The following is a 27,566-nucleotide window of genomic DNA, read 5'->3' on the forward strand; positions in this document are numbered from 1 at the left end:
TGAAGAAATGCTGCTTTATTAAGGTCAGGAAGAAAACAGATGCATGTTAATCGACAGGCCATAAATACAAATGAGAACATAATGGGGGGGTCAGCAGCTCACAGCTGTGTTCCTGCAGCTCTGCAGGAAACAATAGGAGGAAGTCCAGTTCTCCTCAGGATTCAAAGCTGGGTTTTGTCCAGCAGAACATGATCGCTGGCGCTGCTTCTTATTCACGCCGCTGACGGCAGGAAAGGTCGCACATTCATCACTCCGATGCTTCGCACAGCCATGCGATCCTCTTGAGAGAACTAAAGAAGCACTGAAGTGAGTGACGTGGAGGGAAACGTGAGCTCCCCCTTCCACTACAGGGAAAACAAAAGCCTCAACCCGGCCGGAGGCGAGACTTTATTAAACACAGGCGCAGCAAAAAAACAAAACTGTTTTCTGATGCCTCAGTCAAATGGAGGAAAAGTCACGGAAACAAGAGAGTCTCCCAGCAAAGAGGATGGATTACAGCTGGTTTGTCGACGGTGCTGCCATCCGTACCGATGCTTTCAGCGGACAACCAGATATCTGGGTTTGGCCCGAGTCAACTTTCTTTGACCGCACACCAACAAGCATGTCATTATGATTAATAGAAGGCTTCCAGGATCCCCGTGAGAAGTCTGGCCTCCCTTCACATTTCTATTCCAGCAGCAGGAAGCCCATCAGAGCGCTCAGGGCCTGGACCTCATTCTGGACCTGGTCTTGTACCCACAGAGGATTTCAGCTGCTCTGTATTTATGAGCTTCACAATTCTGATTTTTCATTTTAAATCTGCATTTGAGCCAAGTTTCTGTAAGCTTCGGCCGTTTTCATCTAGAACACCTGTTACATTTAAGCCATATTCAAAGCAGAGATTCCTGTCGACAGTTTGACATATTTAAGAGAAACCCACCACTAGCACTCAATTACTTGAATTCTTTAATTCTGGCCTGTAGGCGTCCTGGACCGTAAGGACCAGATTTATACAATAAAAAAAAAAGTTTCTAAGTATTTGTGGGATGTATGTGTTGATGGAGACAGTGAGGGGGGGGGGGGGGGGGTAACGGATGGGTTGGGTTTTTATTTTAATTTGTCTGTATTGTAAAGCCCTTATAAGCACGTAAAAAAATTTTTTTGATTTGATGTCTTTCTTTGCATTTGAGCAAAAATTTGACCCCACAACATCCTCAAAAACTCTCCCAAAATGTTTTTTTCAGCAGGTGAAAATACATTTTGGGCCTCCTCCAAAAGATGACTCCTAACTCCTCAAGCATCATTGGGAAGCTGCTGAGGAGAAAATGTTGTAGAATTTGAACGGCGTTGGCGTGACAAACTCGCTGGAGTGCCGTTCCCCCTGGCGCTTGGACATTTTTTTTAAGGGAATATTGTAAAGATGTAATACATGAATCCCTGGCTCCAGCTGAACAAAACAACATGTGATATGAATGTATTAGGAATGTGGGTGTAGTTAAAATAAATAAATAAATAAAACCCTCAGTTGCTAAGGAAATCCAAAAGTTTGCTTTTGCCGATTATTCTAAAAATTACAGAAACCTGTTTGTCACCACAAGCTGACCAAAACATGAAATGGTTGCTATGGAGATAAAACCGACAGCAAAAGATGCCATTTGAAAAAAGGTAGAAGAGGGTGAGAGTGGAGGCTCTGAAGCCGCCGCTCAGTTGGTAAGGACGTTAAAAGGGGGGGGGGGGGGGGGGGGGGGGGGGGGTAACGGCAGAGAGCATCTGCGGGCCATTCAACGCCGCCCAAAGCTTTAATTTTATGTCCAACTCTTTTTCTGACCAGGAAATGTGGTTTATATTGCAGATTTATTCTAAGACATTGGTAATTAAAACTTAACTTTTGCATTTTTAGCACTGACGTCCAGATAACACTGGAAAGTTTCAATAAAAGTTCCTTCCAGCCGCAGAAATGACAAGAGTTCAATTTATTATGAATAAAAACGGCAGATTTCACTTCTAATCCTGACTATAACATATCAAGAAAAGTACCCTAATCTGATGAATTACCCTACCTAAAAGTACCCTAATCTGATGAATTACCCTACCTAAAAGTACCCTAATCTGATGAGGATGATCAAACAAGCCTCTTATTCCGGTGTGAGAGTCTAGATAAGATCGGAATATCCATGTTTCCATTGTGTCTTGAATCAAGCACACACACTTTCTGATCATCTCAGGATAAAACACTTGGAATTAGGAATAAAAGTTTGAATCCAAACTCTTCTGGGTAACCTGGACTTGCAAAATGAGAATGAGTTGTTGCAGAAAAGACCATGCTGTGTTTTGACTCTGTCCTGGACAAACTACAAAACTACTACTACAAAGAAGGAACATTCTAGAGTATTACATTATTTAGACGATAGCGTGCTTGCTGTCTGGCTACACACGAACCTGTTTTGCTCCCTTTAAACCGCTGACAGGCTTGTGGTGGCTCTCTGTCGGCGGTGTAGAATGTTCTGTACACGGCAGGAGACCGGTCGTGTCAAACCATCAACACCTCAACATTTGAAAGATGGTGGATTAATCGATCTGTGCGGTTAGCGGCCAAGGCAAGAAAGCAGCAGCTGCCACTGACCTGACCTGAAGCAGAGGGTGTAAATAGGTTTGTGTGGCCTGTGCCCGTCAGGAGAACGTCAATCAGAGGAGCATTCATTATTAAAGCGTGCGGCAGAAGCGGAACCACGAAATGCATTTGTACTTCATTTACAGAGGACACCTCTGCGGAAGTTCAGGAGCGTCTGCCTCTCAGAGCTTCATTTTTCTGGTTGGTGGGAAAAGTCACTGAAGCAGATACTGGAGCAGGTTTCAGGGATTTCCAGGTCTGGGAGAACGCTGGTTGCATTTTTTTAAAACAACACTAAGAGGACTGTTCAACCGGGCAGAGCTGGGAATCAAACCACAACTTGTTGAAATGATTGAAAGCCAAATTCAACTAATTTATTAAAAAGGTTTCCATCTTGATGGGTTGCAATTATATGGAGACACAAAGCTGCAGTAGTGCAACACAAAAGTCTCATGTTCAGTTCACCGAGAGTGTTGGCCTCGTTTTTAGATGCTGCTGTTGCTCCTGCTGATTCCCACAATGCTTAGAGTGCGTGATGTACGCAGCAGAAGAGCATCTGCAGTGAGCTTCTCATAAAGTGTCTGGACTACAGAGGCTTGTCTTACTCGCACAGAAACACGTCTGTGTGATGGAAGACCGTTGCAAAACTTCTGAGACATTCAGGGAACAGATGCCGAATAGCGAGATACGACCCTTAAGCTACGTTCAAGCGAGCACTTCTGATTACAAGTCTGTGAACACGCGTGAATGAGCGTTTCAGGCTTCAGCACTCAAAACTCTCACGTTCACAAGTTTCTACGACTGATTAAGGGCTCTACGTACAAAACCTGCAGCCATGAAAGTTAAACCAGCTGAGCTTTGACCAATCAGGGACTGGAATTTGGTGGGGATGTATGAGAAGCAGAAGCATCCTGTATAATTCACAGAAGATGAAACCGTTTGGAAATTGACTATGGAGGAGGAATAAATATTTGCAGTTTGTGCCTGGACGCAATCATATGACACCAAGTCTTTGATAAATGGGAATAGAGCTGGAAAAGAAGAAGCCTGAAGCGAGATTAGCCGGATTTGAACCACTTTGACTTTTCACATCAAGCCTCTTCCAACTGTAGGTGCATGCGCTGGTATTGGGTAGCGTTGGACTGAACACGTTGTTCCGCACACCTAGCGTCACATGGCGGATGTGTACATAGCGTAACAGAGACCAAATTCTTTTTAAGCAGGACACGTAGGTCCTTCTGATGGCTGCATCGCCCCCTGCTGTCTTCACCAAAGAAGGCACTCATTCTATCCATCCATTCGTTTTCTAAACTTTTTGAACAGTGTGCCATTCTATTGCAGACAACTAAACACTTAAAAACAATTTCAAATTGACCTATGAAGCATGTTTTCGGATGTCTTTGGACTTTGGGAGGTAAGCGGAAAAAAGCCACGCATGCATGAGAACATACATTTCCACACAGAAAGGAGGCTCTGAGACAAGAGTGCTAACCACTACACCACAGTACAGCCCTAAAAGACACTCAAACTGACCTTTATTTAGATATGCAGACTGCCTCCACCCTCTAAACCACTTCTACCAAGAGACAGGAGACCCGTCACGATGCGAGTGTTCTGCTGGGTCTATGATCTAGAAAGAACCGACGCCCAAAGGCTCAAATACTTCCAGCTTAAAGGAGCGCGTCTTTGGTTTGTGTTGACGGGAGAACCCTGAAGAACCGCAGGGTAACACGGCATGGTCTTTGACTTATGTGACCCGTCCACGAGCAGAGTGACCCTAGCTTCAGAGCAATGCACAAGTTCCCAAGAGGACTGCAGTGTTTTTAAAGAACATCTACAGTTGGTTTCATGGAAAGGGAGACCTGGAAATCTACGGGTGGAGAGTCTATGTGTAAATGTGCAGGAACCGTGAGGCCGGCTGGCTTGTCTCAGAAAACCTCGTTTCGGCTTTCAACAATGAGCTAGGGGGAATTTTGTAGGAATTTCTGGAGAGAGAAAAAAATAAAAAGTGCAGCAGGAGGTTGATTCTGTAACATGCAATTGCTATGAGTTAATAAAACATTCACAGCTGACATCAACCGACAGGAACATCAAAGTCAGACAAAGTTCATGCATGAAGACTGGAAGGATGGCGTGTGTCCAAACAGCAACATGAATCAGATGCACCGTCGCCGTTGAACAGAAAGTGGTCTGCAGCTGTAACCTGAGCCTTGAAGAATTTTCTCCTCTGGGGTTCCCCAGAGATCTGCTAGAAGATGTTTGTTCTCTTTGCTCACTGTTCTCTTCATCAAACCTATAAAAAAAACATTTACCCAAGGCTAAAGCTGCCAAAAAAAACCTCATTAGTTGTTACTGTTTACAAGTCAACACCCAGGCGTGTTTCCATCATAATTTCAGACTTTTTTTTAAAGAACTTAACAATTTGGGTTGTTTTAATAAATGCACATCTGGTAAGAAAATCCAAACTTAATTGGAGTTGAGCAGACTTTTTGGCTAAACAACCCAACTGAGAGGGAATGACCCGCTTCCAATGTCTGGATCCGGTTCAGAACACGGCCAGCATTGGAGCAGTGGCTTTATGAATATTCTGTTGAAGTTTCAACCGTTTGAACTCCTAAGACGGCGTCCCCCATTGACCTGCGGTAACATACAACTGCCCTCCACAATCCACATCTGTTAAGGAACTGGACGCTTGGGCTGGAAAAAAACTTCTCAGCGCCAGCAAAAGCTGGGGGTGTTCAGGAAAACAAGCAAACTTGGAAGTGCAAAGGAGAAGCTGGGCGTTTTCTCCGGTGTAAACCGAACCTCCAAAAGTTTCACAATGAGATACAAAACACACTATGGAGACCTTCCTGTCCCTGATCCTCGAATCCCAGTCTGGTTCCTCCGGACTAAACGGCTACCGTCCCAGTCTTTGCCTCCCTCCTCCATAGTCCTCCCCCCGATCTCGAACCCCACAGGTTCCTCTCTGTTTCTAGACTCCGCTCTTAAAAAAGATCCCGCGCCTGCTGCGATCAGTAAGGGGTTCTGGGGGGCTTGGATGGGGGGGACCTGTGGAAACTGTTTAGAATCTAGCAGGTCTTTGTATTGGATCTCGGGCCTGATCATCCTCAGGCAGGACATTCTGGTGGCGTTGTCCAGCCCGGGCTGGAGTTCATATCCCAGAATTCTCACAAAACCGCTTTGGAAGGGCCTAATGTTCTTATCCCGGATACGGTGAGCCTCAACAGGCTTCCCGCCATCTCTGAGACAAACCCGGGCGAGATGTTCCCTCCTCATCCTGAGAAGGCTCACTTCTTGCTCCATGTGCTTACGGCCAAATTTATCCACTTCCTCCCAGAAGGTGCGGTTGAAGGCTTTGTACAGGTACCAATCTAAGGCATTCCACTGCCGCAGCTTCTCCCGCTGATCCCCGGTCAGCGACAGATTGGGCGGGATCCTGGCTTGTGGGCGTCCACCTCCAACGCCAGCTGCTGCCGCCGCTTTGCCCATCCAGATTCCGCTCATTCCTCCAACGCTGGCCTTCTGCTGACGAGCATTAAGGCTGAAGGAGACCACGGCGTCCAGCGGCCAGCAGAGGGCATGTCTCAGAAGAACCATGGACTGGTCAAAGTATTCTGATATTAGGATCAGCTTAAAGGTCCGGCGGATCAGGTCCTCCCCGCGCTGAGCCAGCGCCAAAGAGAAGTTTGCATTGTGGTCCAAGCCAAAGTCGAACCACAGGAGGTTGCGGGCGTACTGGTTGTTGCGGAGGCGGGGGTCGTAGTATTTGTTGGGGTCGTCCGCAAAGTCCCCCAACCCTTTGGCTTTCCTAAAGGCAGGTGCTACTTCTTTGTAGTAGGCGAAGGAGGATTCGGTCAAAGCCACAGGATCCCTGACGATGGAGAAGTAGAATGTGTCTGCAGGCATCACCTTCTCCACCTGAAAGCAGGACACAAAGACGTTAAAGTCCCACCCTGATCATCCTTTCAATTGTTGTAAAAATGTTCCTAGGGCTCTTTTAATCATCATTTTGCAGTTTTTAGTCCAAATTTAAAAACCTGTTGTGTTTTCTTGGACATAGTTTCTGCAGAGCGGCATGAGATCATCAGTAATTTACCTCCAAGTTGTGAGCGGGACAGTTGGCACGGAGTTAGGCCGCTTACCCTTCCCATCATCCCTTTGTTTACACTCTACTGCCAGCTTACAGCTCCTCACACCTCCGACCCAACATTAGCAATGCAGCAAAAATGGCTGACAATATCGGGGCTATCCAGTCAGTCGTACGGTTTAGATCCAGATTCCAGCTCAGACGAGAAAAACAAAGACGATCACAGATCTATTTGTCTGCAGGTGGATGCATCAGAATGGAGCAGAGTGGCCCACCCAGCAAAATATAATCTTTTTCAAACTGCATTAATTTGTCTGCTGCTGATTCACAAAGACTAGAGTAGGGAAATATTCAGAAAATACATTTTAATCTTAATTGTCTTTATACATGTCCTCCATCAGAAAAATGACAAGAATATGTTAAAAACAGCAACAACAACAAAAATGCTTTTCATCAAAGTAGTTCTTTAAAAACATGACAGAGATGCAGCTCACCTGTTCAATGTCATAGTACACTAAGCACCAGGTGTTTTAGCTTTGCCTAACTGAAAAGACGGACTTCTGACAACCAAGTGAAACATCTTAACGGGCTAAATTAGGAAAAACTTCCACAAATTTCAGTCATTGTTCTAAGACCCACGGCGGCTCAAAGCTCTTTGGCTCTTTTTCACATTATTTTTACTCAGTTTATTCTCCCAGAATCCAGAAAAGAGGCTACAGATTATCAACAGATCGCTTTACATTGTCCTCAGCAACGCACGTTCAAGCAACCACTTCCACTGAAAAGTCTATATAAACCCACGTAAACCCATGCTATCCACTACCGCGTTCCTAAACCTAACAAGTGAAACAAGTGAAACCCCTCCTCCAATTGCTTTGTCCCTCTACTCTATTTATTTATTTATTTTAAGTTCACTTAAAACGAAGATCTCTGGAATAACATTCTGAATGTTAGATGACAATAAATCTCTAAATTGGACGGAGGTGTGAGAGTGTATAGATGTGTGATTGTAGACATTCGACCCTGCAACAGACTGGCGACCTGTCCAGGGTGTCCCCCTGCCTTCGCCCATAAATACACCAGGGCAGCTGTGGCTACAACCGTAGCTTACCATCACCAAGTATGAATGAGGAGTGAATGAATAATGGACACAATGTAAGCGCTTTGGGTGTCTTGAAAAGCGCAGATAAATCCAATCCATTATTATTATTATTATTATTAAAATCTTAGGTTGCGTCCGAATTCCCACCCTAACCCCAATGTAGTGCACCATATAGTGCGTTCGCCATGTTGTAGTGCTGTCTGAATCTACAATTCCAAAATGGAGGGCCCAAGAAATATCCCAGACGTCTCTGCGAAAAGCCAGTGTGCATCGATGCTCACTGGATCAGCAAATATAGACCACAAGGCATTGCGTCGGACCAATTTTGGCCAACAAAATGTTTTTACATTTCTTTTTTCATAAACCATCAACGTTTTTATGGACAGTGGACTCATAAATAATCATTGCAAAAAAGAAAAAAGAGTGAGCATGGAGTCCAAATTACTTTTAGGATTCAGGGAACTACATAGTGCTGCACTTTATAGTTTTTTAGCAGTTAGGGGTTAATTCAGACACAACCTTGATCTTATAATCTTAATCTCGTCATTTTTAGGTCCTCCTCACACCAGGCACTAAATGATGCCGGACTTCAACTGTTGTCATTGCCAACCCAGGCTGAGCTCACATTCCCTATAATATCACTGTTCGACACACCCATGCATCTCCAACATGCAACACAATTGTAGTTGTTGTCATTTGGTTTGGAGCATCGCTATCTGGAGCACTTGGTGATCATAGATGGTCCTGAATCAGCAGACATAGGATCTGCAGGCTGCGTTCACACCTCTCTGCTGATCCTACATCTGCTCATGTCTATCCCTGGTTATGGCAAACTGACTGGTTAGTGCCATCAAACGAACCGTACTCTGACCTCTGATGTAGCTCCAGATAGCTTGGATGACCCAGCAGCACTTGGGTCCACCTGTCTGGGTGACTCACCTCCATCTTATTGAACCTCATGTGATTGCCCATGATGTGAAACTCCAGCGCTCCGGGGCCTCGGTAGCCTTTGACTCTGTGAGCGTTGAAGGGCAGCGGGTATCCCAGCTGGTAGCCCAACGGCAGGGCGAAGCGGAGGTTGTGCTCCTCTCCGAAGCGGTACAGCATGTTGAGCACTGTGCTGCTGGCTGTTTTGTGGGTCTTCAGGAACATGATGTGGGTGTGGGGCCGACAGGAGCCCAGGGAGGGCCCTTGAGCATCAGGGGACGAGAAGATGGAGTGCCCAGCTGGCTGCACTCCGCTGGAAAACATCCCAAAGGAAGAGAGCAACCATTTACTTTCACCATAAGCGTTTACAGTGAAGAGTCTCAGAGCTAAAAATAACGTTGGATCAGATAAGTTGGTTTCCTGTGAAGGTCTCCATCACCAATGAAAACATTTCTGAAAATCAGGAACGCGGAAAGGTCTGGAACCCCAGAGCGGAGGCGGAGATTGAACACCCATATAAGCATCCCATTGGTTCATGACAACCTAGGACCAACAATTAGGAAGAATAAATCCATTTAATATCATTTAAGCAGATAAATGTCAGAAATCAAAAAAAGGCCTGCACAATAAATCTAAAATTTATCCTCATCGCATCATCGACTTGTGCGACAGATGCGTCACATAAGACTGCGTAAACTGCAATAAATGGTTGACCAATCAGATAGACCCCATCGTGTGGCTGACCAATAGAAAGGAGCCCTTTTATGATAGATATGCGCCCCCCGTGTAGATGAGGGTCATTGGAGGTTATATTAGAGTTATCTTGAAATAAAACTGTTGCAGTGAAATGGAAAAACTGTATTTTGTTATTGCTTTGTTATTTGGTCATGTATTGCTAGTCGTATCGTCATGGCGATATTGATCACTAATATTGCACATGGCAAGTTTACCTCATTTTGTGCAGCCCTCACTGAAAATATTAAATACAATTTTGATGGTTCCACTTCTCTCTAGGTACTGTCAATAACCTTTGCCTTTTTTACTTGAATAATTTTAAACTTTACACAGCAGGCCCTTCAAACTCGGTCAGAGCAAGAACACAAAAGCGGAGAGCATATTTGGGACTTTCACTTTAAGATTAATTTTAAATACGTGCGGCCAACAACAAAATCCAGCCTTAGACGCACTTCAAATATGTGCAGGGAACGCAGCAGTGTACCATCTTCTCTTCTCTTGCACCTGAGCTGATGTGCACGCTGGGCGGGGCAGATCGGGGTTGTGTCATCACAACAGCTCGTCAATTCAAACCGAGCGACAGTTTGATTGACAGCGATTTAAAACGAGAAATACTCAGAAATGCAAAAATGATATGATTTCTTGTTAAATTTGTTCTCTTTCATCGGAAAAATGCCACACATACATGTCAAAAACAAAAAAAAAAAAAAACATGATTTTCGCCGGAGGGGGACTTTCATAAAACTTCAATGGCCTCATCTCTTTCATAGCCTTTTATGTCCGGTTTCGCCATGTTTTTCGCGTTAGCCCCTTGTAGTTTTAAGAACTTTCAGCGCACTCGGGGATCGTGGCAGCTCTCTATGGCCTGTCAGTGCTGAAATGCTTCTGCGAATTCAGTTTGATGATGATGAAACAGTCCTGCAATCTGGTGGAGCAGAGCAGAAAAATGCAGTAAAGAAAAAAAAAAAAAGAATTATATATACAAATCCTGACCTCTTGTTGAAGATGACCCCCAAGAGCTGTCCAGCAAAGACGACGGCCACAAAAAGCAGCAGGGCTTTCCACATCCATAATGGACCCACGCGGCCACACACCAGCCATCGCAAGATCCTGGGAGAGACGACAAACCCGGAATGAGGCGAAGACAAAATCAAATATGACGTTCGCTGAGACTGGAGGAGTGGAACTGAAGATGAAGAGGAGCAGAGGAATAAAAGACGCTGAAGGTGAAAAAAACTGGATTCCTTTAGTTAGATTGGCTACATATTTTCTATCTAAAAAGTTCATGTTAAAAACGTGGAGCAGAGAAAAGGAAGGAGAAGATGCGGGTGGGGGCGGAGGTTAAAAAAAGGATGAGTCACCACAGAAATGTAGAAAAAGCATCATCAGTGGGAGGAAAGAAGATGAAGATAAAGGATGCTGTGATTCAGTGGTTCTGGATTTAGCTTTCCTGCTGTCAGTTCACTGACCTCTGACAAACAGTGGGTTGGTGATAAAGACTATTGCTGGAGGCTGTTTTTTATTGCTGCAAAGACGCAGAGGAAGCTTTTACCCAGTTCTTCTTGGACGGTTTGAATCATTTGATGGGAAAGGTTAGAGGCTTTATCAATGAATCATCCTAAAGGATGTGTCATCATAAAGATAGCACAAGGCTGGACAGACACTAAAAAGATCCACATTAGATGCTCCAAGGATTCTGGAAAACCTGAAGAGTTAAATCAATGTTTTAAGAAATAAAAGAGATTTCATTTCTGTAGCTAAAGAGTTTAACGGGTGAAAAATTTGGTTTTCATTGCATTTCTTCATTTTTAGAGCACATTCCACCACCAGCCAAGGAGGCCCAAAGGGCCGTACACGAGGAGAGCAGAACACATTACATAAACATGAAGAGCATAACGGACATAAAAACAGATGTGAAAACATAGATTCAAACCAACCAACCAGCCTCTCTATTGAAGCTTTGGGCATCCCAGCATTTAAGGAGCCGCAATAAGTCAGCATGGACAACACAAAAGAATGCGTCACAATTTCAAGGTTTGACTTGGATAGAAAAGACTCAATGCTGGCCACACGTTGCAGCTGGAAAAGGCAGGACGTGGTTACAGCATTTATTTGGAGGTCCAGTTTCAAGGTAGCATCAAGTTCTACACCTAAGTTAGAGTACAGCCTGTTAAAACGGGGCGAGCAACAGGAGATTAAGACCATGATCCTTTCAACCACTGGGGTTATTATTTCAGTTTTTGTTTCATAAAGCCTAAAGAAGTTAGCCGACATCAACCACCTAACTTCATCAAGGCAGTCAGATATTGCCTTATACGTGAAGTCAGGACCCTTCTGTATAGAGACATAGATTTGGCAGTCGTCGGCATAAAGATGCATCCACCGTATGCTTACGGAGCAGCACTCCCAGTGGGAGCATGTAAACAGAAAAAAAAAAAAAAAGCAATGGGCCCAGAACAGACCCCTGAGGAACTCCCCACCTCAAGGGGTAACATTTGGATGAATGAGGGCCCCATGCCAACATTAAAAGACCTGCCTGTGGGATAACAGCTCATCCGCATGCAGAGCTTCGCCAGAAAGCCCCGCCCAGTGTTCCAGCCGACCAATCAAGATCTCCTGATCAACTATGTCAAAAGCTGCCAATAGATCCGATAATAAGGGCATTACTAAATCACCTGCATCTGTTGCTAGCAGAACATCATTAAAAAATGTTTAAAGCGCGGTCTTTGCGCCGCGGCTGGGCCTAAACCCGACTGAAAAGGTTCAAGGATCCTATGTGCATTTAAGAACTTCTGATTCGGAATTCTGATTTTGGCTCACAGCAGACGTTTCTAATGACTCTAAGCAGCAGAGCAACTTAACACAAAGCCTGCGATTGACATGCCAAAGAACCACATGTGACCTTCACAAAACTAGCATTTATGCCAGGGGTCGGCAACTTGTGGAGGTAACGTCAGTGGAATGTAGGGGTGTGACAACACTCAGCACTTGATCTGTTCATCTGCTTTTTCTGGATTTGAAAGATATAATCAGGTTTGGGTGACAATCTCTATGGCGTCATAAGGAAAGGGCCCATTCCCCTATATAAATACTGGCGCTTTTCCGCATAAGCCTTCATGATTTAAGATTGAAATTAATTGCGCACCGTTGGAAAATAAATAGACATAATTCCCCTGTGTTTGAAGGCGTTGTCGGTGAGATGACAGGCGGAGCGGAAGGAGCGCGTGAGGGAAAAGCGCAAAGCTGATCTGAGAGCTGCTGCACACATTTATGACATCACAGCTGGGTTCCATCCACAAATCTGATTGGTCAAATGCAGAAATGGATTCATTTGATTCGTTAAATACTTCAAGCTGCCATAAGATTGTTTTAGCACATTTAAGATTACCATTTTTGCAATTTTTACCGTCTTTTGCAATATTGCAAAGCTTGATATGGGGATGACGATAAATTTGTGATTTATTGTGCAGTCCTACCACAAATGCATCACTTTCGGATGTTCCAGTACTACTTCAACTTTGACCCCATTTGCCTTGCAAAGTATTGTTATGAAAGCACTCTTTTAAATTATTGTCAAAACATGTCTAAAAAAGCTATTTGACCTGCTGTCAAAGAAATTTAAAATAATCTTGATATGTTGGAAATGTTTTTGAATTTCTTTACAGTAGAGTTCACATCACAGCTGGGGATGGTACAGTTGTTAGGGAGAAATATTTGAATGGATGCTTCATGTGATAAACGTTGCTGACCTCTGATTTATGCAAATGTAGACTTCACACTGACATTAAGTCTTTGTAACAATGCCCTGCTTTTGCTTTAAGACCAAAAAAATAACCTCTTCTTGCCATTTCGATGCCAACAGGTGGTGATAACTGCAGGCAGCAATTGGCGCAGATGCATATGAGCAGCAGGGGAACAGTGGGATTTGAAATGCTTCAGGCAATCAGAGATATCGCCGAGCTTTGCTTCACCTGCGACAGTCATCAGGAATCCGTTCCCTGCAGCTGTGGAGATGTCTGGCTGCTACCATCGAGAGCGCCCATCCAGGCTCAGAGCAGCACAGGCGCTCAAAATAAGGCGGAACCAAAAGCCGTTAGCTGTCGTGTGTGGATGTCACGACTCATTACGCAGCTGAAAGGGGTTCAGGCTGGCTGGCGGAGAGGAGATTTGCATCTTCAGGAGGACAAAAGTCAAGCTCATATCAGGTCATCCCTGATAATGTTACATCCAATAATGTTCTTCCTGCTTTTTTATGAAAAGGATTTCCTACAGAAATACCATAAAATAGAAAAATATTAACCAACAGCCCTCATTTTAATGCCAGTGCTCACTCCCTGCGTTTACAGAGCGGCTCTCTAGTTATCCATTAAAGCGGCTTCCTAATGCTGCTCTGAATTCTATCTTGGGTTCAGCTCCTGCAAAATCCAGGATCACTTACCTGCCTCTGGCAGGCGTGGTTTGCAGGCAGCTCAGTCCTGCTGAGCCACAGCCCTGCTTTTGACAAGGAGCCTGAGTGAGCTGCTGGAAGAGGAAGGACCTTACAGAGAGGAAAGAGGCCTTCAGGGGCAACACATGTTGCTGCTGTTCAACTGGAATCCAGCGTTTGAAGGTTGCTGTTTTTTTCCAGATGAGTAAGCTGGTAGCAGGCGTCTCTCATAACATCAGGGATGCCGACGCGCCAGATAGCCTCTTCTCTATGGTTCAGAGGCCCCAAGATCAAAAAAGTTTCTCTCAGACGGTGTCTGTGACGTCTGATTGGCTGCACTTGTGAACAATTATCAGCACGACCACAGAGGGCATCGTCACCGCAACCACTCACATCCCGGTAGGCCAGAGTCCACGCCAAGCCCCAGCGTTGAAGTGCAGGACCCCCAGACCGCCAAGGACACGAGATGAGGCAACCCCCCCCCCCATTAAAAGGCCAGGCAGACGCTGAGGAAACATTGGAGTCAAAAGTAAAGCTAACAAGTTCAAATACTGTTTAGATAAGACAGAAACTGACAAATATATTTAAAAAACAAACAATAAAATCACCATAAAATCATCACAATAAGCAATATGCTTGAATAAATTAGATGGTAAAACCCCTGCCACTCTACACTTCTTAGTGCATAAGGACTGGGATCTTCTTCCAGAGGCTTTTTTTTTACTCACAGTCAAGGGTTTCCAGATGTTTCCCAACCAATTCTTTTGAGAAGCATTTTCTTTTTTAGCCTTTCCTTCCTACATTGTTTTTTCTCCAGCTCTGCAGCCGACATCAAAATGTCCAGAAATGTCGAGACGTCTCCATTTCCGCAGAGATCATTCATGTGTTAATGTGATTAGGACACGGTTGTAAGGGACTTGGAAAACAAAATCCAAAGATGACTTCCTAATTTATGATTAAACAGCTTCTGACAGAAGGGATGTGACAGCTGGCAGAGCCGGAGAAACCCACCATAACGAACCCTTCAATTTAATAAACACGTCAAACTGAAGAAGGCACACTTTGGACTGGAGCCTGGCCAGTTTCTCAAGAGGATGTAGAAAAATGAGGAGTAAAGATGGGGAAATAAAGAGTGAAATGGTTTAGATTTACTGTCGTCAGAGGTCTCCTTGTGCTCACTATGTTACGCTTAGGGTTTTATGGACCAACATGCCCCGATCTCACGCATGTTTATACTGCTCACAAGCAAATGACCATCGCTTTGAAACAAGGAACTGGGCTATAATGTCTGCCTGAGAGGGAAGACTGGAGAAAAAGGAAACTAATCAAGCAAAACGCAAAGAAAATCTGAAAAAAGAACTAAAAAAAATTGTGTTTTGCCGTTTTTAAAATGTTCCTTTCTCATGGAGGACGTTTCTAAATTAAATGAAGCTCTAAATTGCTACGGAGTATGGCTTTATTCAAATGGTGGTGAATCAGATGAAATAATTCTGTTGGAAGCATGTCCAGAAACATGCTTCATAGGTTAACTGGTTACTCTAAATTGTGTGTGATTTGTGGCCCTTCGACAGACTGGCGACCCGTCCAGGACGTCCTCTGCCTTCGCCCGCAAGTGGCCCGGATAGGCTCAGGCAGCGCCGTGACCCCGAAAGGGAACAAACGGATTCGAAGATGAATGACTGAATGTTGGAAAAGGGTTGTAGCTGTGACCTAGGTACTACAATCGGCGGGCCAACAGCTCCCTGCTCCGCTCCATTCTCATGCGTCAACTTCTAGACGAATAGTTTCATGTATGTCTTTGTTTTCCTCGTTTGAGCTTCGCATCTAAATAAATATTTCAAGTCAATTAAACAAAAATCTATGAAAGTTTAATTTATTGAATCCAATTACGGAAATGAACATTCTTTTCCATGATATTCTAATTTTTCTGTTGAACATTCAGACAATCGCACAAACCAAAAAGTAGTGATTCCAATAATGACACTTAGTGTTAAGAAATCACTGTCAATGTGTTACATTCTTTTGAAGTAACGCAACTGCCAAAATTACTCAAACCTCCCGGATAAAAGTCATTTCAGGCAGCTGGCTAAAGAAAAGTCAACTCTTCTTTGTCCTCCAAAATGATTAGAAATCCAACGATTCACCTGCCGGAGAACCAGGCGATGTTGGTCCATCTATGCCACATATCACCCCCCTCCCCCTCACGGGAGGGCAAATACAGATGTGAATGTCCAGAAACAAGGAAGACTTCAATCCCTTTAAGCGCTCGGACGACTCCACAAAAAACCTTGATGTGTCAGAAGGGGCTGACATGCGTCATCATGGGAGGCATGAGGGTTCAGCCATTGCTAAATGGCAAAGTTATGCCTCACGTAGCTGCAGGAGGAAGCAAATGTGTTCGTGACCATTGAGGTGACGCAAATCAAAAAGACAGATGAGTGTTGTGCAATGGGCATCAGAAGTGTTGGACTGAGTGACCCGTCCCCCCCCTGGCGTTGCAAACAGGAAGTACCTGCTGGTTCCAGGAAGCTAAAAGTCCACAGACTTCTATTGAGACACAAACAGCTGTTACTCAGATTACCATTCCTGCTCTGTTATACCTTTTTCTGGATATGTTCTGGATAGTCCTATTTTTTCATGATATTGTATTATATTGCAAGATATTTAAGTTATTAAACTGACCAATCAAATGCTTCAATTAAAGCATGTCGTGCCTGCTGGCCCTCACGTCCACCGTTCAAAATGTTTGACAGACTTTGACCAATCACTGTCGTTGGAGCCAAAGGTAAATAACTTTCTTTGGCGTCACACTCACACGGTCCAGTTCTCATATACAGTCAATGTGTGACACATAACCCAACAGCCTCGTGTTCCGGTAAGCGTTGGTGGATTTATATACACTAACTCGTGGATGGGAGGGTGTATGGCCTTTAAGTTTCATTGAAAATGAAATACTAGTTTTAAACATACGTTTCTGTCAGGGTTATCATGCATCAGCTTCCATATCTATGCAGATGATGCAGCCTTTTGAGTTTCCTGATGTAACTACTAGCATCCTTCAGGATAGATTTCAGGATCTGCTCCAGAGTTGCTTATTTTTCCACAGCTATATCACATCATTATCAGGGTTCAAACTCGTCCATAGGATGTGCCCATTTTTCTTCACATAAAGCTCAAATTTATCCAACACCTTTTATTTCAGCTTGGAGCTTTTATTATTTTTACTTAACATTTAGAAGTCTTTCTTGACTTCAATATAAATGTTTTGTAGTTTTTACTTCAAGCATCGTCTCTGTACACGATTTAACCTATTTTCTTATCTTTTGACTGAATTGGTTATTGCCTTTTTTTTTAACATTTACTGGTTTCTTTGCATTACAGAGAGTATTTTAGTCACTTCTGCTCTTCCTTGTGTCAGCATGATTACATGTCAACCCGGGTGACTGTGGATGTTTGCGAGTCATCTTGGCATTATGTGAGAGTGAAACTAATCCCTCCAACATATGTTGTTGGGTTCTCTAGAGGCCTAGTCATTGTCTCTCAAGGTTCCTTTCTGTAAAACGTCAAGTTAGACATGCAAGGTGCTTTTTGAACTCAGATCTGTCGACTTAAAAAAAACAACACATAAACACTTGAAAACACATGAAAAGGCGGCGTGTTTGCTCTTCGTCTGCTCCGTTTGGTTTAAGTAAACGTGTGGTTGAAGACAAACCAAAGAGGAAATGATAGACTCTGCAGTGGCTTTGGATTGTTTTTCCAAACACATATTTCCTAATCTTTGCAGGGCTTTTAGCGAACTGGCACCAAGGACATCCTCATTTCAGTCAACAGAGACCTTACAGCTGTGAATATTTTGTCACAGAAAAACATTGACACATGACCTGACTTAGCATTTTTATAACCGAGGACTTTTTTGGAATTTAATTTCTTCAATCCTACCACGACAAGAACTCCTTAAACCCCTTTATCCCGGAGCTTTAGGTCCAGTGTTTACATTCTTTCAACTAATTTAACACTTTAAGTGTGACTGCAATTAACGTAAATCCAAAGGATTCGGAAACGAAGATTTACGACATACCAAACAGCTTGGATAATTTAGGTGTCCCCCGGCAACACCTCCATTGTTAAAGGGTTAAAGATTTACAATCAACTCCAACAGCAGCGCTATAACCGAATGTGTGCTGATATCACTAAACCTCCCCTCTACAAGTGGGACATTTAGGGGGCGGGGCATCCAGGGTGAATAGCGTGGCTGTTGTAGAAGATTTGACACATCTAAATCAGAGGGCCACCCCTAAATTAAAATCAATTTGGATTCAAAAATGTCAAAAAAAATCTAAAAGTTTGTGAAAATGAAAAACGTTTCACCCCCAGGAGGTGAAAGGTTTTAGAAAGCAGACTGACTGGTTTCTAAATTGACCCGGCTCCAAAAGATTTGGTTTTTAAACATGCTTCAAGGCGGAAGTCATTAGTTTGGCCTCTGATTTTGTAACAAAGACGCAGGAATATTCCCATTCCTTAAAGCCAGCAGCAGGAATGTGAAGCAGCTCGTTTGTTTTGTCTTTCTCCATTTACATAAAAAAAACAGGTTTTCAGAATTTAAAGAGACATTTAAAACTAATGAAGAGTCTGCAGAAGGCGGAAATGCTGCTACGTAGTCCTGAGAAGCTGTGCAAAATCATCAGGAGTTCACAACCATCACAAAGTCCTCTCCTCTGCCGCTAACACAAAGCTACACTGCTCCTAGCATGAGTCTGTTAGCAGACATGACGTCGTCGCCCCGCCTCCCCTCTGGAAATGCTAATTCAAATTGAATTATGCGACACTATTCACTGGGTGGATGTGAAAATGAGAATGCAATCCCCTCTTTGCATTTTCGTTTAAATTATGACACAGATTAAGTGGTTTTTAAGTAGAAAATGAAAAAGCATTTCTGGTATTGACTTTTATTTTTCATTATGCTACAAAATCGCTTCCATACCAAAGAAGTGTGGCCAGCACTCATGTCCTTATCCTGTGGAAAAAGGCAGTAGGTCATTCAATACTTGGGCCTTTACCAAACAAAGGCACGGTCAACAGTTCGACTATAACTCACTGTTTGGTGTAGGACACATTTTCTCTGCTAACTAGATTCAGTATTTCCACTGTGTCCAAAGCTACTGTACTCTTTGAACTTTCATTTCTAGTTTGAATTTCTACGTGATAAAGTTAGTTATTGATGACGATTTGACACAGTTCACACTAAAAGAGGCTGTAGCTCAGAAAATGATGTCTTGAGCTTTATTAAGGCTGGGAATCACTGGGTACCTGACGATACCATACGATTTGCGATACATTGCTCAGGATAACGATACTATCACGATATGGCGATAATCGATATCTCTCATCTCTAACAACTCACGATATATCAAACTTTAAGAAAGAAGAACTTGAAAAACTGTTTTTTTGGAAAATATTTCCCCTTTTTTTTTTAAACACCATGAAAATAAACAACTTGTGTCCTATTTGGTGTAATGAATAACAGACTTTTGTGTAACATTGCTGAAATCAGTAACACTCTGTCTTTGACAAACAATGACAATTTTCATTTGGAAATATCGTCCGAAAATGAGGAAATGACTCACTCCCAGGTCTAACGAAGTGAAGCCAATTCGGCCGCCATTTTTCTGTGATGCGGACGCCGCCATGTTGGAGCCAGACTGAGTGATTGGTCGCAGCTGGTCGGAGTCAATGTTTCTATGGGTACTACCGTCGCTAATCAGGAGTACGCTGGTTTGAAGACCACATGCTTTTACAGAGGCATCTGATTGGTCAGTTTACATTAATAAAGAAAAAAGCATTAAAAATGGATTAGCAAAGACATGTTTAAAAAGGCAGCACTTCCTTTTAGAAGTACCCGAAAAATTTGGAAAGTGTGCAGTTTGTTTGCAAGCGAACTCTGGTGCGGTTCACTTTAGCTTGAATGTATGCAAAGCAGAGAGAAACAATAGAACTCCCCAAAGGGCAGATTTAAAGAAGGTATGATGTAACATAAGGTGAAGAACTTTTATTTTGGTGAATCTGGATTTTTCCACAGACTAGCAGGTTTTTGTCTTTTTTTTTTTTTATTTTACTTCTATTCTAATCAGAGGTTCTGAATCTGCATGATTGGATCCGCTTCAGTCTTAGATCTAGAGCTGAAAGTGTTGTATTAAAGCAAAATGTCCCACCAAACGCGTGTGCGTGTATGCATATCTCATAAAACAACACTAAACACAGCGTCCCAGACCACATCAGAGGAAAACAAGTCAACATGATGAGACAGGAGCCATGAGACAGACCACAAACATGAAAGTTTCAGACTGGAGGTCTGCAGAGCAGCAGCTGTACATCCACGCATGTCCTCTGCAGGACAATGATGCACTTTCCGGCCTCCTGCCACATCACATTACAGCACCGAGCTCACTGTTTGAGTCGTTGAGATGAGCCTAGATGCAGCCCAGAACTCAAAAAAGTCTGAAATTCTCTGCAGGCCAGGAGAAATGCTCTGCAGTCAGAGATGGTCTTAGGAGACTAGAGGCGTGGACGTGCGCGCGAGCGCACGGTCTCGGTCCAGCAGATGGAGGATCAGTGTGAGCAGAAAGGCCTTCGCGTGGAGGCGTTCTTCTGCCCTCCACTCTACCCTCACCCTTCCTCCCCCTCCTCCTTCTCCTCTTCCTCCCCCTCCTCCTCTCCAGCACAATCAGTGCATCTACACCCCCCTTCTCCCTGCTCCTGCGGATTCCACACGCAGCTCCGGTTCCGGTTCGGTGCTGCTGTACCTGGCTGTGAGTCTGATGAACATCGCTGCGTCCCGGGCTCGGCGTCGGTATCGGTGTCGGTGCGCAGCTGCAGGCAGCTCGGAGCATCTCGCAGTCCTCAGCAGCTGCAGCTGATGATCCAGCGTCAGTCCAGGCCATGGACTCCGCGCGGCCCCGCGGACGGACGGACGGACGGACGGCGAGCTCGGGGGTCCCCGCAGGAAGACCAGCCTCAGCCTCCGTGGCTTCTCCCGGCTCTGCTCCTTGTGGATCCCCGTTCGCTGATCCGCCGACGATCTGAGCTGGGAGCCGAAGGCGGGCTGGAGCGGGAGGGGGAGGTTTCCGGCCGCTGTCAAAATAAAAGCATCTCGGATCACAAGGCGAGGCAGGGCGTCACCGACCAGGGGGGGGGGATGCTGAGCACAAAGGTCCCCCCGCACACAGAAAACTGCATAGTAAATAAAATGACCACGTATTTACACAATACAGAGGTAAAAACATGCACGTTTGTTTAAATTTATACAAAAAAAAACCAGCTGAGAAACAGTTTGAACATCTGATCCTTTGTCTGCGGTTTATGGAATTAGACAGATAAAATCTGGTATTTCTAAACATTTAAGTGAAATGTTGAACTAATAAAAAATCAGCATCCTTTTTTGTGTGATGAACATCAGCTTCCTTCCTGATAGCAACAAACTGAAGGGTAAAATAAAATGAAAAAAAAAATAAAACACTGACAAGAACAATGATTAAATGACTAAAACAAAAAACTAAAAATGTATTTTTTAGCATACGTTTACTCAAAGACCACTCTGATGATGGGATCTTGACGTGATCGGCTCTCCCCCTCTTTTTCCATTCCATCATCCACCACAGCAGAACACTCACCAGAGTACAGGTGTCAGCTCACCTTTGCACAAATAGTATGTGTGATGGAATCCTGTGGTTGACATATGTGTGTTTGTGAGCACACATACTGTATGTGCATGTAGTTTTATTGTGTTGACATGTTTGGATGTTAAGATTTTTGGAGCCAACAAGTATCTTTGTAACATTTGAGTGTGTGTGGACAGGCCCCGCCCCTTTTAGATTAACATCTTCACTTGAAAATAACAATAATAAACCTCCAGCACCTTGTTGCTTGGTGATGATACCCCCTCCTACTTCCTAATCATCCTCCAACTTCCTGAAATTGTATTCCTTTTTTTTCCTCCCCTTTGTTTTGGACCCCCAGTTCCCCATCTCTGTCATCTCACTCTCTCCTCTTCTTCTTACTTATGGCCCAACAACAAAAAAAGATACAAATATAAATAACCTTTAGCCTCAAGTACAAAAGGGGTTTATACAAATACACACCTGATGTGTCAAGATTTACAAGTCCCCAATTGTTACGGTAAAATCAATCCAATACAAGAGGCCTTCAGCTTTTATCTGTTGCTTCAGCTGCAGGACAGGACAAGTTATTAAAAAACACGTTGTTGTGGCATTTTTCTGATAATGGAGGACGTATAAAAAGAGGATTAAGCTTAAAAATGCACTTCTGAATTTTTCTTGATTCAAATTGTTATGAATCAGGTGCAAACAAAAGAATGCTGTTTGAAAAAGAGTTTATTTGTGCAAAAGAAAATACATGGGTGGGCCAAAAGATCAGTACTCCACTCCATACTAGACAAATAGATCCACGTGAGGTATGTAAATAAGCAGAGAGTGTAAACAGAGAGCTCTCAGCAACAGAAAGGGGAAGGGGTTTTTTCTGTTCTAACGGTCAGATGTGAGTTTCTAATTAACTCCTGCCGCTCTACAGAAACTATGTCTTAGAGAACAACACAGGTTTGTTGATTTTGGCTAAAAACGGCAGAATCCTAACTAAAATACCACAATCAGAGTGGGATTTTAGGTAAAAGTATATATGAAGTAAAGCTCTCATGTTAGCTCTCACTTCTGTTCATTTGGCCACATTGGGCTTTCTGAGCAGAAGAAAACTAGCCTGCATGTTCCTCCACTGTTTGTTGATATTGCTGCACCAAAATGAATACTTGGCTCAAGTGAAGTTTTTCTAGACAGTAAGACAAACACAGGATCATCCAGTGTCTACATTTCAAAAAGTAGCCACCACAGTAAATGTTTGTAATGATTTCCATAAATCAAAGGCAACCTAAATGTTGCTCATTTACCAAGGCACTTGATCATCTTGAGATCACTTGAGCCCTTTTTTTCATTAGTTTAAAAGGTGGCATGATAGGAATGTATGGCTGATCCTTCCACTGGTTCACATCGCTGGATGAAAAAACAACTCTGCCTTTTTTTTTATATAACTGCTGTGTGGAGAAAATCGATTTAAATTTGACTAAACGTGGGTTTTTGTTACATCTCGGGTATCTTGTTCTTTTTCAAAAGTAGAGAAAAGTTTGCTGCAAAAATTTTAAACCATCATGAACATTTCAAACAAACCCCTTTTTCATTATTGTTTGAGGCAAGACTTTACAGTACTATAAACCTCTGGACAGTAGCCTGTAAAGAATCTTTGTCATCCAGGTCACATTCTCACAGGAAGTTCCCCAGAACTGAACCTGATCTAGGAGATCTAGTAGCTTCCTGCTGGTGGGGAATGTGTGTTATTTCTGTCTTTATTAATGTCCTTTGAAGATGACAAAGTCACATTCAGGACAGACAGTTTGAAAACAGAGAAAGTTTCTATCACTAGAAAGGAGAAGTCTGAGACATTTCCTGCCTTCCAGACTAAAGATGTACACATGTTAGTTTTATCAACCCAGACTCGTTAAAAGTGTGTAGTTCAGTGAAAAACAACATAGTCTTAAATTTAGCAGCTGAAAAAGTTGATGCAAACTGTACGGATCAGGGGTTTCTCAAAGGCAGGAAGGGCATTTGACATATTTATTCTGATAATGATTACATCATCAAAACAAGAGCAACAACTTGCAACACTCATACATTTACTCACGTGAAACCTCTTTTTTTAACTACAGTACTGTTACCACAATCTCATTTTCTTCCTGTTGGCTGCAGATCAGAAGCTAGGCCTCATTAAAAAAGCTGTTGAGCTCAGCAGAAACATCAGACGAAAGCATGAATTCAAAACAGCAAGTTACCTAATGTGTGGCTACATTCAAATCGTGCAGCTGTCTCAAGACAAGCACATGGATCAAACATTGTGCATTGAATTTTTTATTGTTATTATTTTATTTTAATTTAAAACATAAACCCTCCTTTTGATTGTCAGCCATACATGACAAAAACAGGTTATAAAATGACACGGAAAGCACGTTTAAAATAGGTGAAAACAAATCCTGAACTGAACCTGATGCACACTTTAGCCTCCCTATCTGTAACGCTCTGTGTTAGTTCTCAGTTTGTTCCATTGACTGTATCTGAGAACTGGACTGAGAGATGTCACCCATAGAAAAATGACTTACTTCTGGTTTCAACTAAATGAAGTCAGTTCAGTCGCCATTTTATCACAATACAGACGCCGCCATGTTGGAACCATTATAAGGGAACTCAGCTGAGTGACTCCTCCACCCTCGCATTCCAAACAGGAAGTACCTGCTGGATCGAAGAAACCAAAATCTTATAGACTGTTATAGAGAAATAAACAGCTATTACTCAGTCATATATGTCAGAATAGCCATTCTTGCAGTAATATCTGTTTTCAACATGTTCTTGATAACACTACTTTTTTTGTCTTTATTGCAGGCTATTCAAGTCATAAACTGATCAATCAAATGCCTAAATAAAAGTAGGTGGTCTGATGCTGAATGTTCAAAATATTTGACAAATTTTGTGTAGTTCCCTTTCAAGTGGAAGGGGTGTGGACTTCTAACAAGCTCACCTTCGATTGGCTTGACTTGTTGCCACAGAAACCAGTCTAGAAACTCAGACCTAAAAAGTTTTTATCTTCAGAACACATTAGATTCACTAAAAGTCTTTGTGAAATGTTGATATTTGTTAGGTATTTACTTCTGCAAATGGGTGACATCATATATGCCGATAAAAAAAAAAAGAGTGACCATGCCTGAATTGCATTAAAGTCCAGAGCACTAGAAAGTCCTGGACCAAATAGTCTTTTTGGGGCTGGGGAGTAGTGAGGTAATGCAGACACAACCCAACTCTCTGGGTGGAAGCTCCACCCAACATCATTGTCCTCCTTTGGTCTCTGAGCTCTGAGCACTCCAGTCCATTGGAGACATAGATGTTTGTCTCCAGTTTTTGGAACACAGATATTTCTTCCAATAAAACTTTATTTCAAAACTAGTTTAAGCCTCACACAAAGTTCTGACAAATGTAGACTTATGTCCTCGTCTGCTCCACAATTATCTGCTCATCTGTTATATGAAACTTTTGGGCAAAAATGAGGATTTCCACACACCAGGATTACGGCCAGCAGCACATATCTGCTAACCCTTCTGGAGGGACTCCTAACCAACAATAGTAACTTTGTCCAGCGTTCGGATGACGTGTCCTTCTGTTTCACAAACTCTTTCTTTGTGACTCATGATGGGGTTTCGTATTAGCAGGTATCGCTCCAAACTGAAAGAGTGAATTGTTCTGGATGTCCTGAAAGGAGTTTCATTACTGTTTCATCACATAATTGCTTCATTGTGACAAGACCTTTGGACCCCCCCCCCCCAAAAAAAAAACCCACAATCCCATTAGGGTCCAGAGTCTCCATCCTTTCCTGCTTTTATTTTATGAACAGAGCTTGATGAAAGTCAGCTTTGATAAGGACAACACCTCCCCTCTGCACGCCTTCATCTAAAGCCTCAGCTTTTCTTCATCCATTTCACTGTGATGCTCTCTCCCGCTGACTTCAGTTTGAAGCACAGGCCTACATCTGACTCTGTTTCTTCTGATGTCTGATGTTTCAAAGTTATATCCCAAATTTCAGAATCCTACATGTCTTCGGATTCATCTTTGGGAGGTGAATCCTGACAGAGAAGTCCTTCATAGAGGAGAACATCTTCTGGAAACAGTTTTGTTCCTTCCCTTTGCCACACTTCTTTTCCCTTTGAGACCCAAGAGTTTTAACCATTGTGTATATAACCATTGTGTATATCTGAGAACTGGACTGACTGAGTGGGACGTCATCCACAGAAAATGACTTACTTCCAGCTCCAACCACATGAAGTCTATTCAGTCGCCATTTTTTCATGACTCTGCCATGTTGGAACCAGACATTGTCAGTAAGTAGTGATTCATCTAAATTGGTCCGAGTGATCAGGGAACTACTCTCGCCAACCAGGAGTGAGCTTGCTGGAAGACCACACCCCTACCACTTGAAAGCAGGCCTTCAGAATCTGTTAGACACTTCCAACACTCAACGTGAGACCTGGTGCTTTTTTTTTAGGCATCTGATTGCTCAGTTTATACGTTGTATAACTTACAATAAAGAAAAATATTATGAAAAAACATTTAGATTATCAAAAACATGTCAGAAAAAAGTATTATATATATATATATATATATATATATATATATATATATATATATATATATATATATATATATATATATATATATATATATATATATATATATATATATATATATATATATATATATATATATATATATATATATACAATAATGCTTATTTTGACCAATAGAATGGCCGAGTAATAGCTGCTTATTTATCTGTAGTAGTCTATGGGTTTTTGGCCCCTTGGAACTAGTGGATGCCATCTCAACTATTGGACACACTGGATAACAGAACGCAACGATCAATAAATGGTCCATTTTTGAATTTGTGTCACATTTAATATGTCCATCAGTCAGTCGGACTTTATCAACTGCATTCACAGTAACCCTAGAACTTGTTTGTAACACGCTACACGTTAGCCATGTTAGAAGCATTACCCACGTTAGCCGTGTTAGCCATGTTAGCTAACTTGGCCTAAAATGTAGCTCCCTACCTTGTTTTCAACACATAAAAAAACAGACTGATTAGGCTAAAACAAACATTACTGTGACTGCGCTGACTGCCAATCTTGTTAGTGACACCTAAAAAAAATCAGTCTGACAACGCTACACTTTAGCCTCATTAGTGTATTTTCGATAATATCCAACAGTGTTTGCAACACAATAAAAAATGGACTGCTATTCCATTTTTGTCAGAGCGCCGTGTACCTCTCCAAATCGCTTGGCTCCGATAAACAGGCAACTTTGGTGTTTCTTGTAGTTATTTATGAGTTTTCTTTCTCGTCATTTTCCGACTTTATTTTCGTAGGTTAAGAGTTATGACTTTTTTCTCATAAATTTTGAACTTTAAAGTCGTTAAAATAAATGTTTGTAAACTGGCCCTAATACTGTGTCGTTTTGTGTGAACGCATAGCCTTATGTTAACGAAATGCACTCGCTCACTTAGTGGAAAGGCTTCAATGATAACATTTAAATTAAACATTTGTTTTATTTGAAAAACCACTCAACATCCTCATTAGATATTGGGTCACTTTTCGGTATTCGGCCAAGCGTTCAGATTATAATTTGGCTTCGGCCTAAAATTTTGACTTTGGTGCATCCCTAATTTATTTTGTTAGTTCTATATTTAATAGTTTTTTTTTATTGCATTAAGGCCCGTATACACGGGGACGAATATTCGCCAGCGTTCTTCGCCAGCGTTTTTCGCCACGTTTTTTGTGTTCACACCCAGGCGATTTTCGCTGACGATGAGCCGAGCGAACATGCAATTTCATTCCCTGAAATTAGATGGCGCTTAATGTAAATCAGAAATACCCCTGTACAAAAGGTGGCGCAGCGGTATTTACGCGATTGTCAGAATCATAGAAAGAAAACATGAATATTTCCAGCAACAGTAGCTCCAGCTCCAGTTCCAGCGATGAAGAAATTATTGTTCTGTAGAATGATGAAAGACGCCGGAAAATACGTCAATTTTGGGTACA

General features: G+C 42.7%; 1 protein-coding gene across 2 annotated transcripts; it reads right to left on the reverse strand.

The window, feature by feature from the left end:
* LOC101162323 (galactose-3-O-sulfotransferase 2) lies at positions 1-21,152 on the reverse strand. Of its 2 annotated transcripts, XR_002875275.1 has the most exons (5): positions 20,671-21,152; positions 10,438-10,554; positions 8,722-9,022; positions 2,073-6,511; positions 1-2,039 (listed from the first exon to the last, which is right to left on the reverse strand). XR_002875275.1 is itself a non-coding variant. In XM_011487726.3 (4 exons), the coding sequence occupies exons 1-4, from the start codon at positions 20,691-20,693 to the stop codon at positions 5,429-5,431; spliced, it is 1,524 nt and encodes a 507-aa protein (XP_011486028.1). In that variant the 5' UTR covers positions 20,694-21,152; the 3' UTR covers positions 1-5,428. The 2 variants fall into 2 exon arrangements, 1 of the variants encoding a protein (XP_011486028.1); XM_011487726.3 differs by having other exon boundaries at positions 1-6,511.
* Positions 21,153-27,566: the final 6,414 nt, after the last annotated feature.

Source organism: Oryzias latipes, chromosome 18 (assembly GCF_002234675.1).
Source record: "Oryzias latipes chromosome 18, ASM223467v1".
NCBI lineage: Eukaryota > Metazoa > Chordata > Actinopteri > Beloniformes > Adrianichthyidae > Oryzias > Oryzias latipes.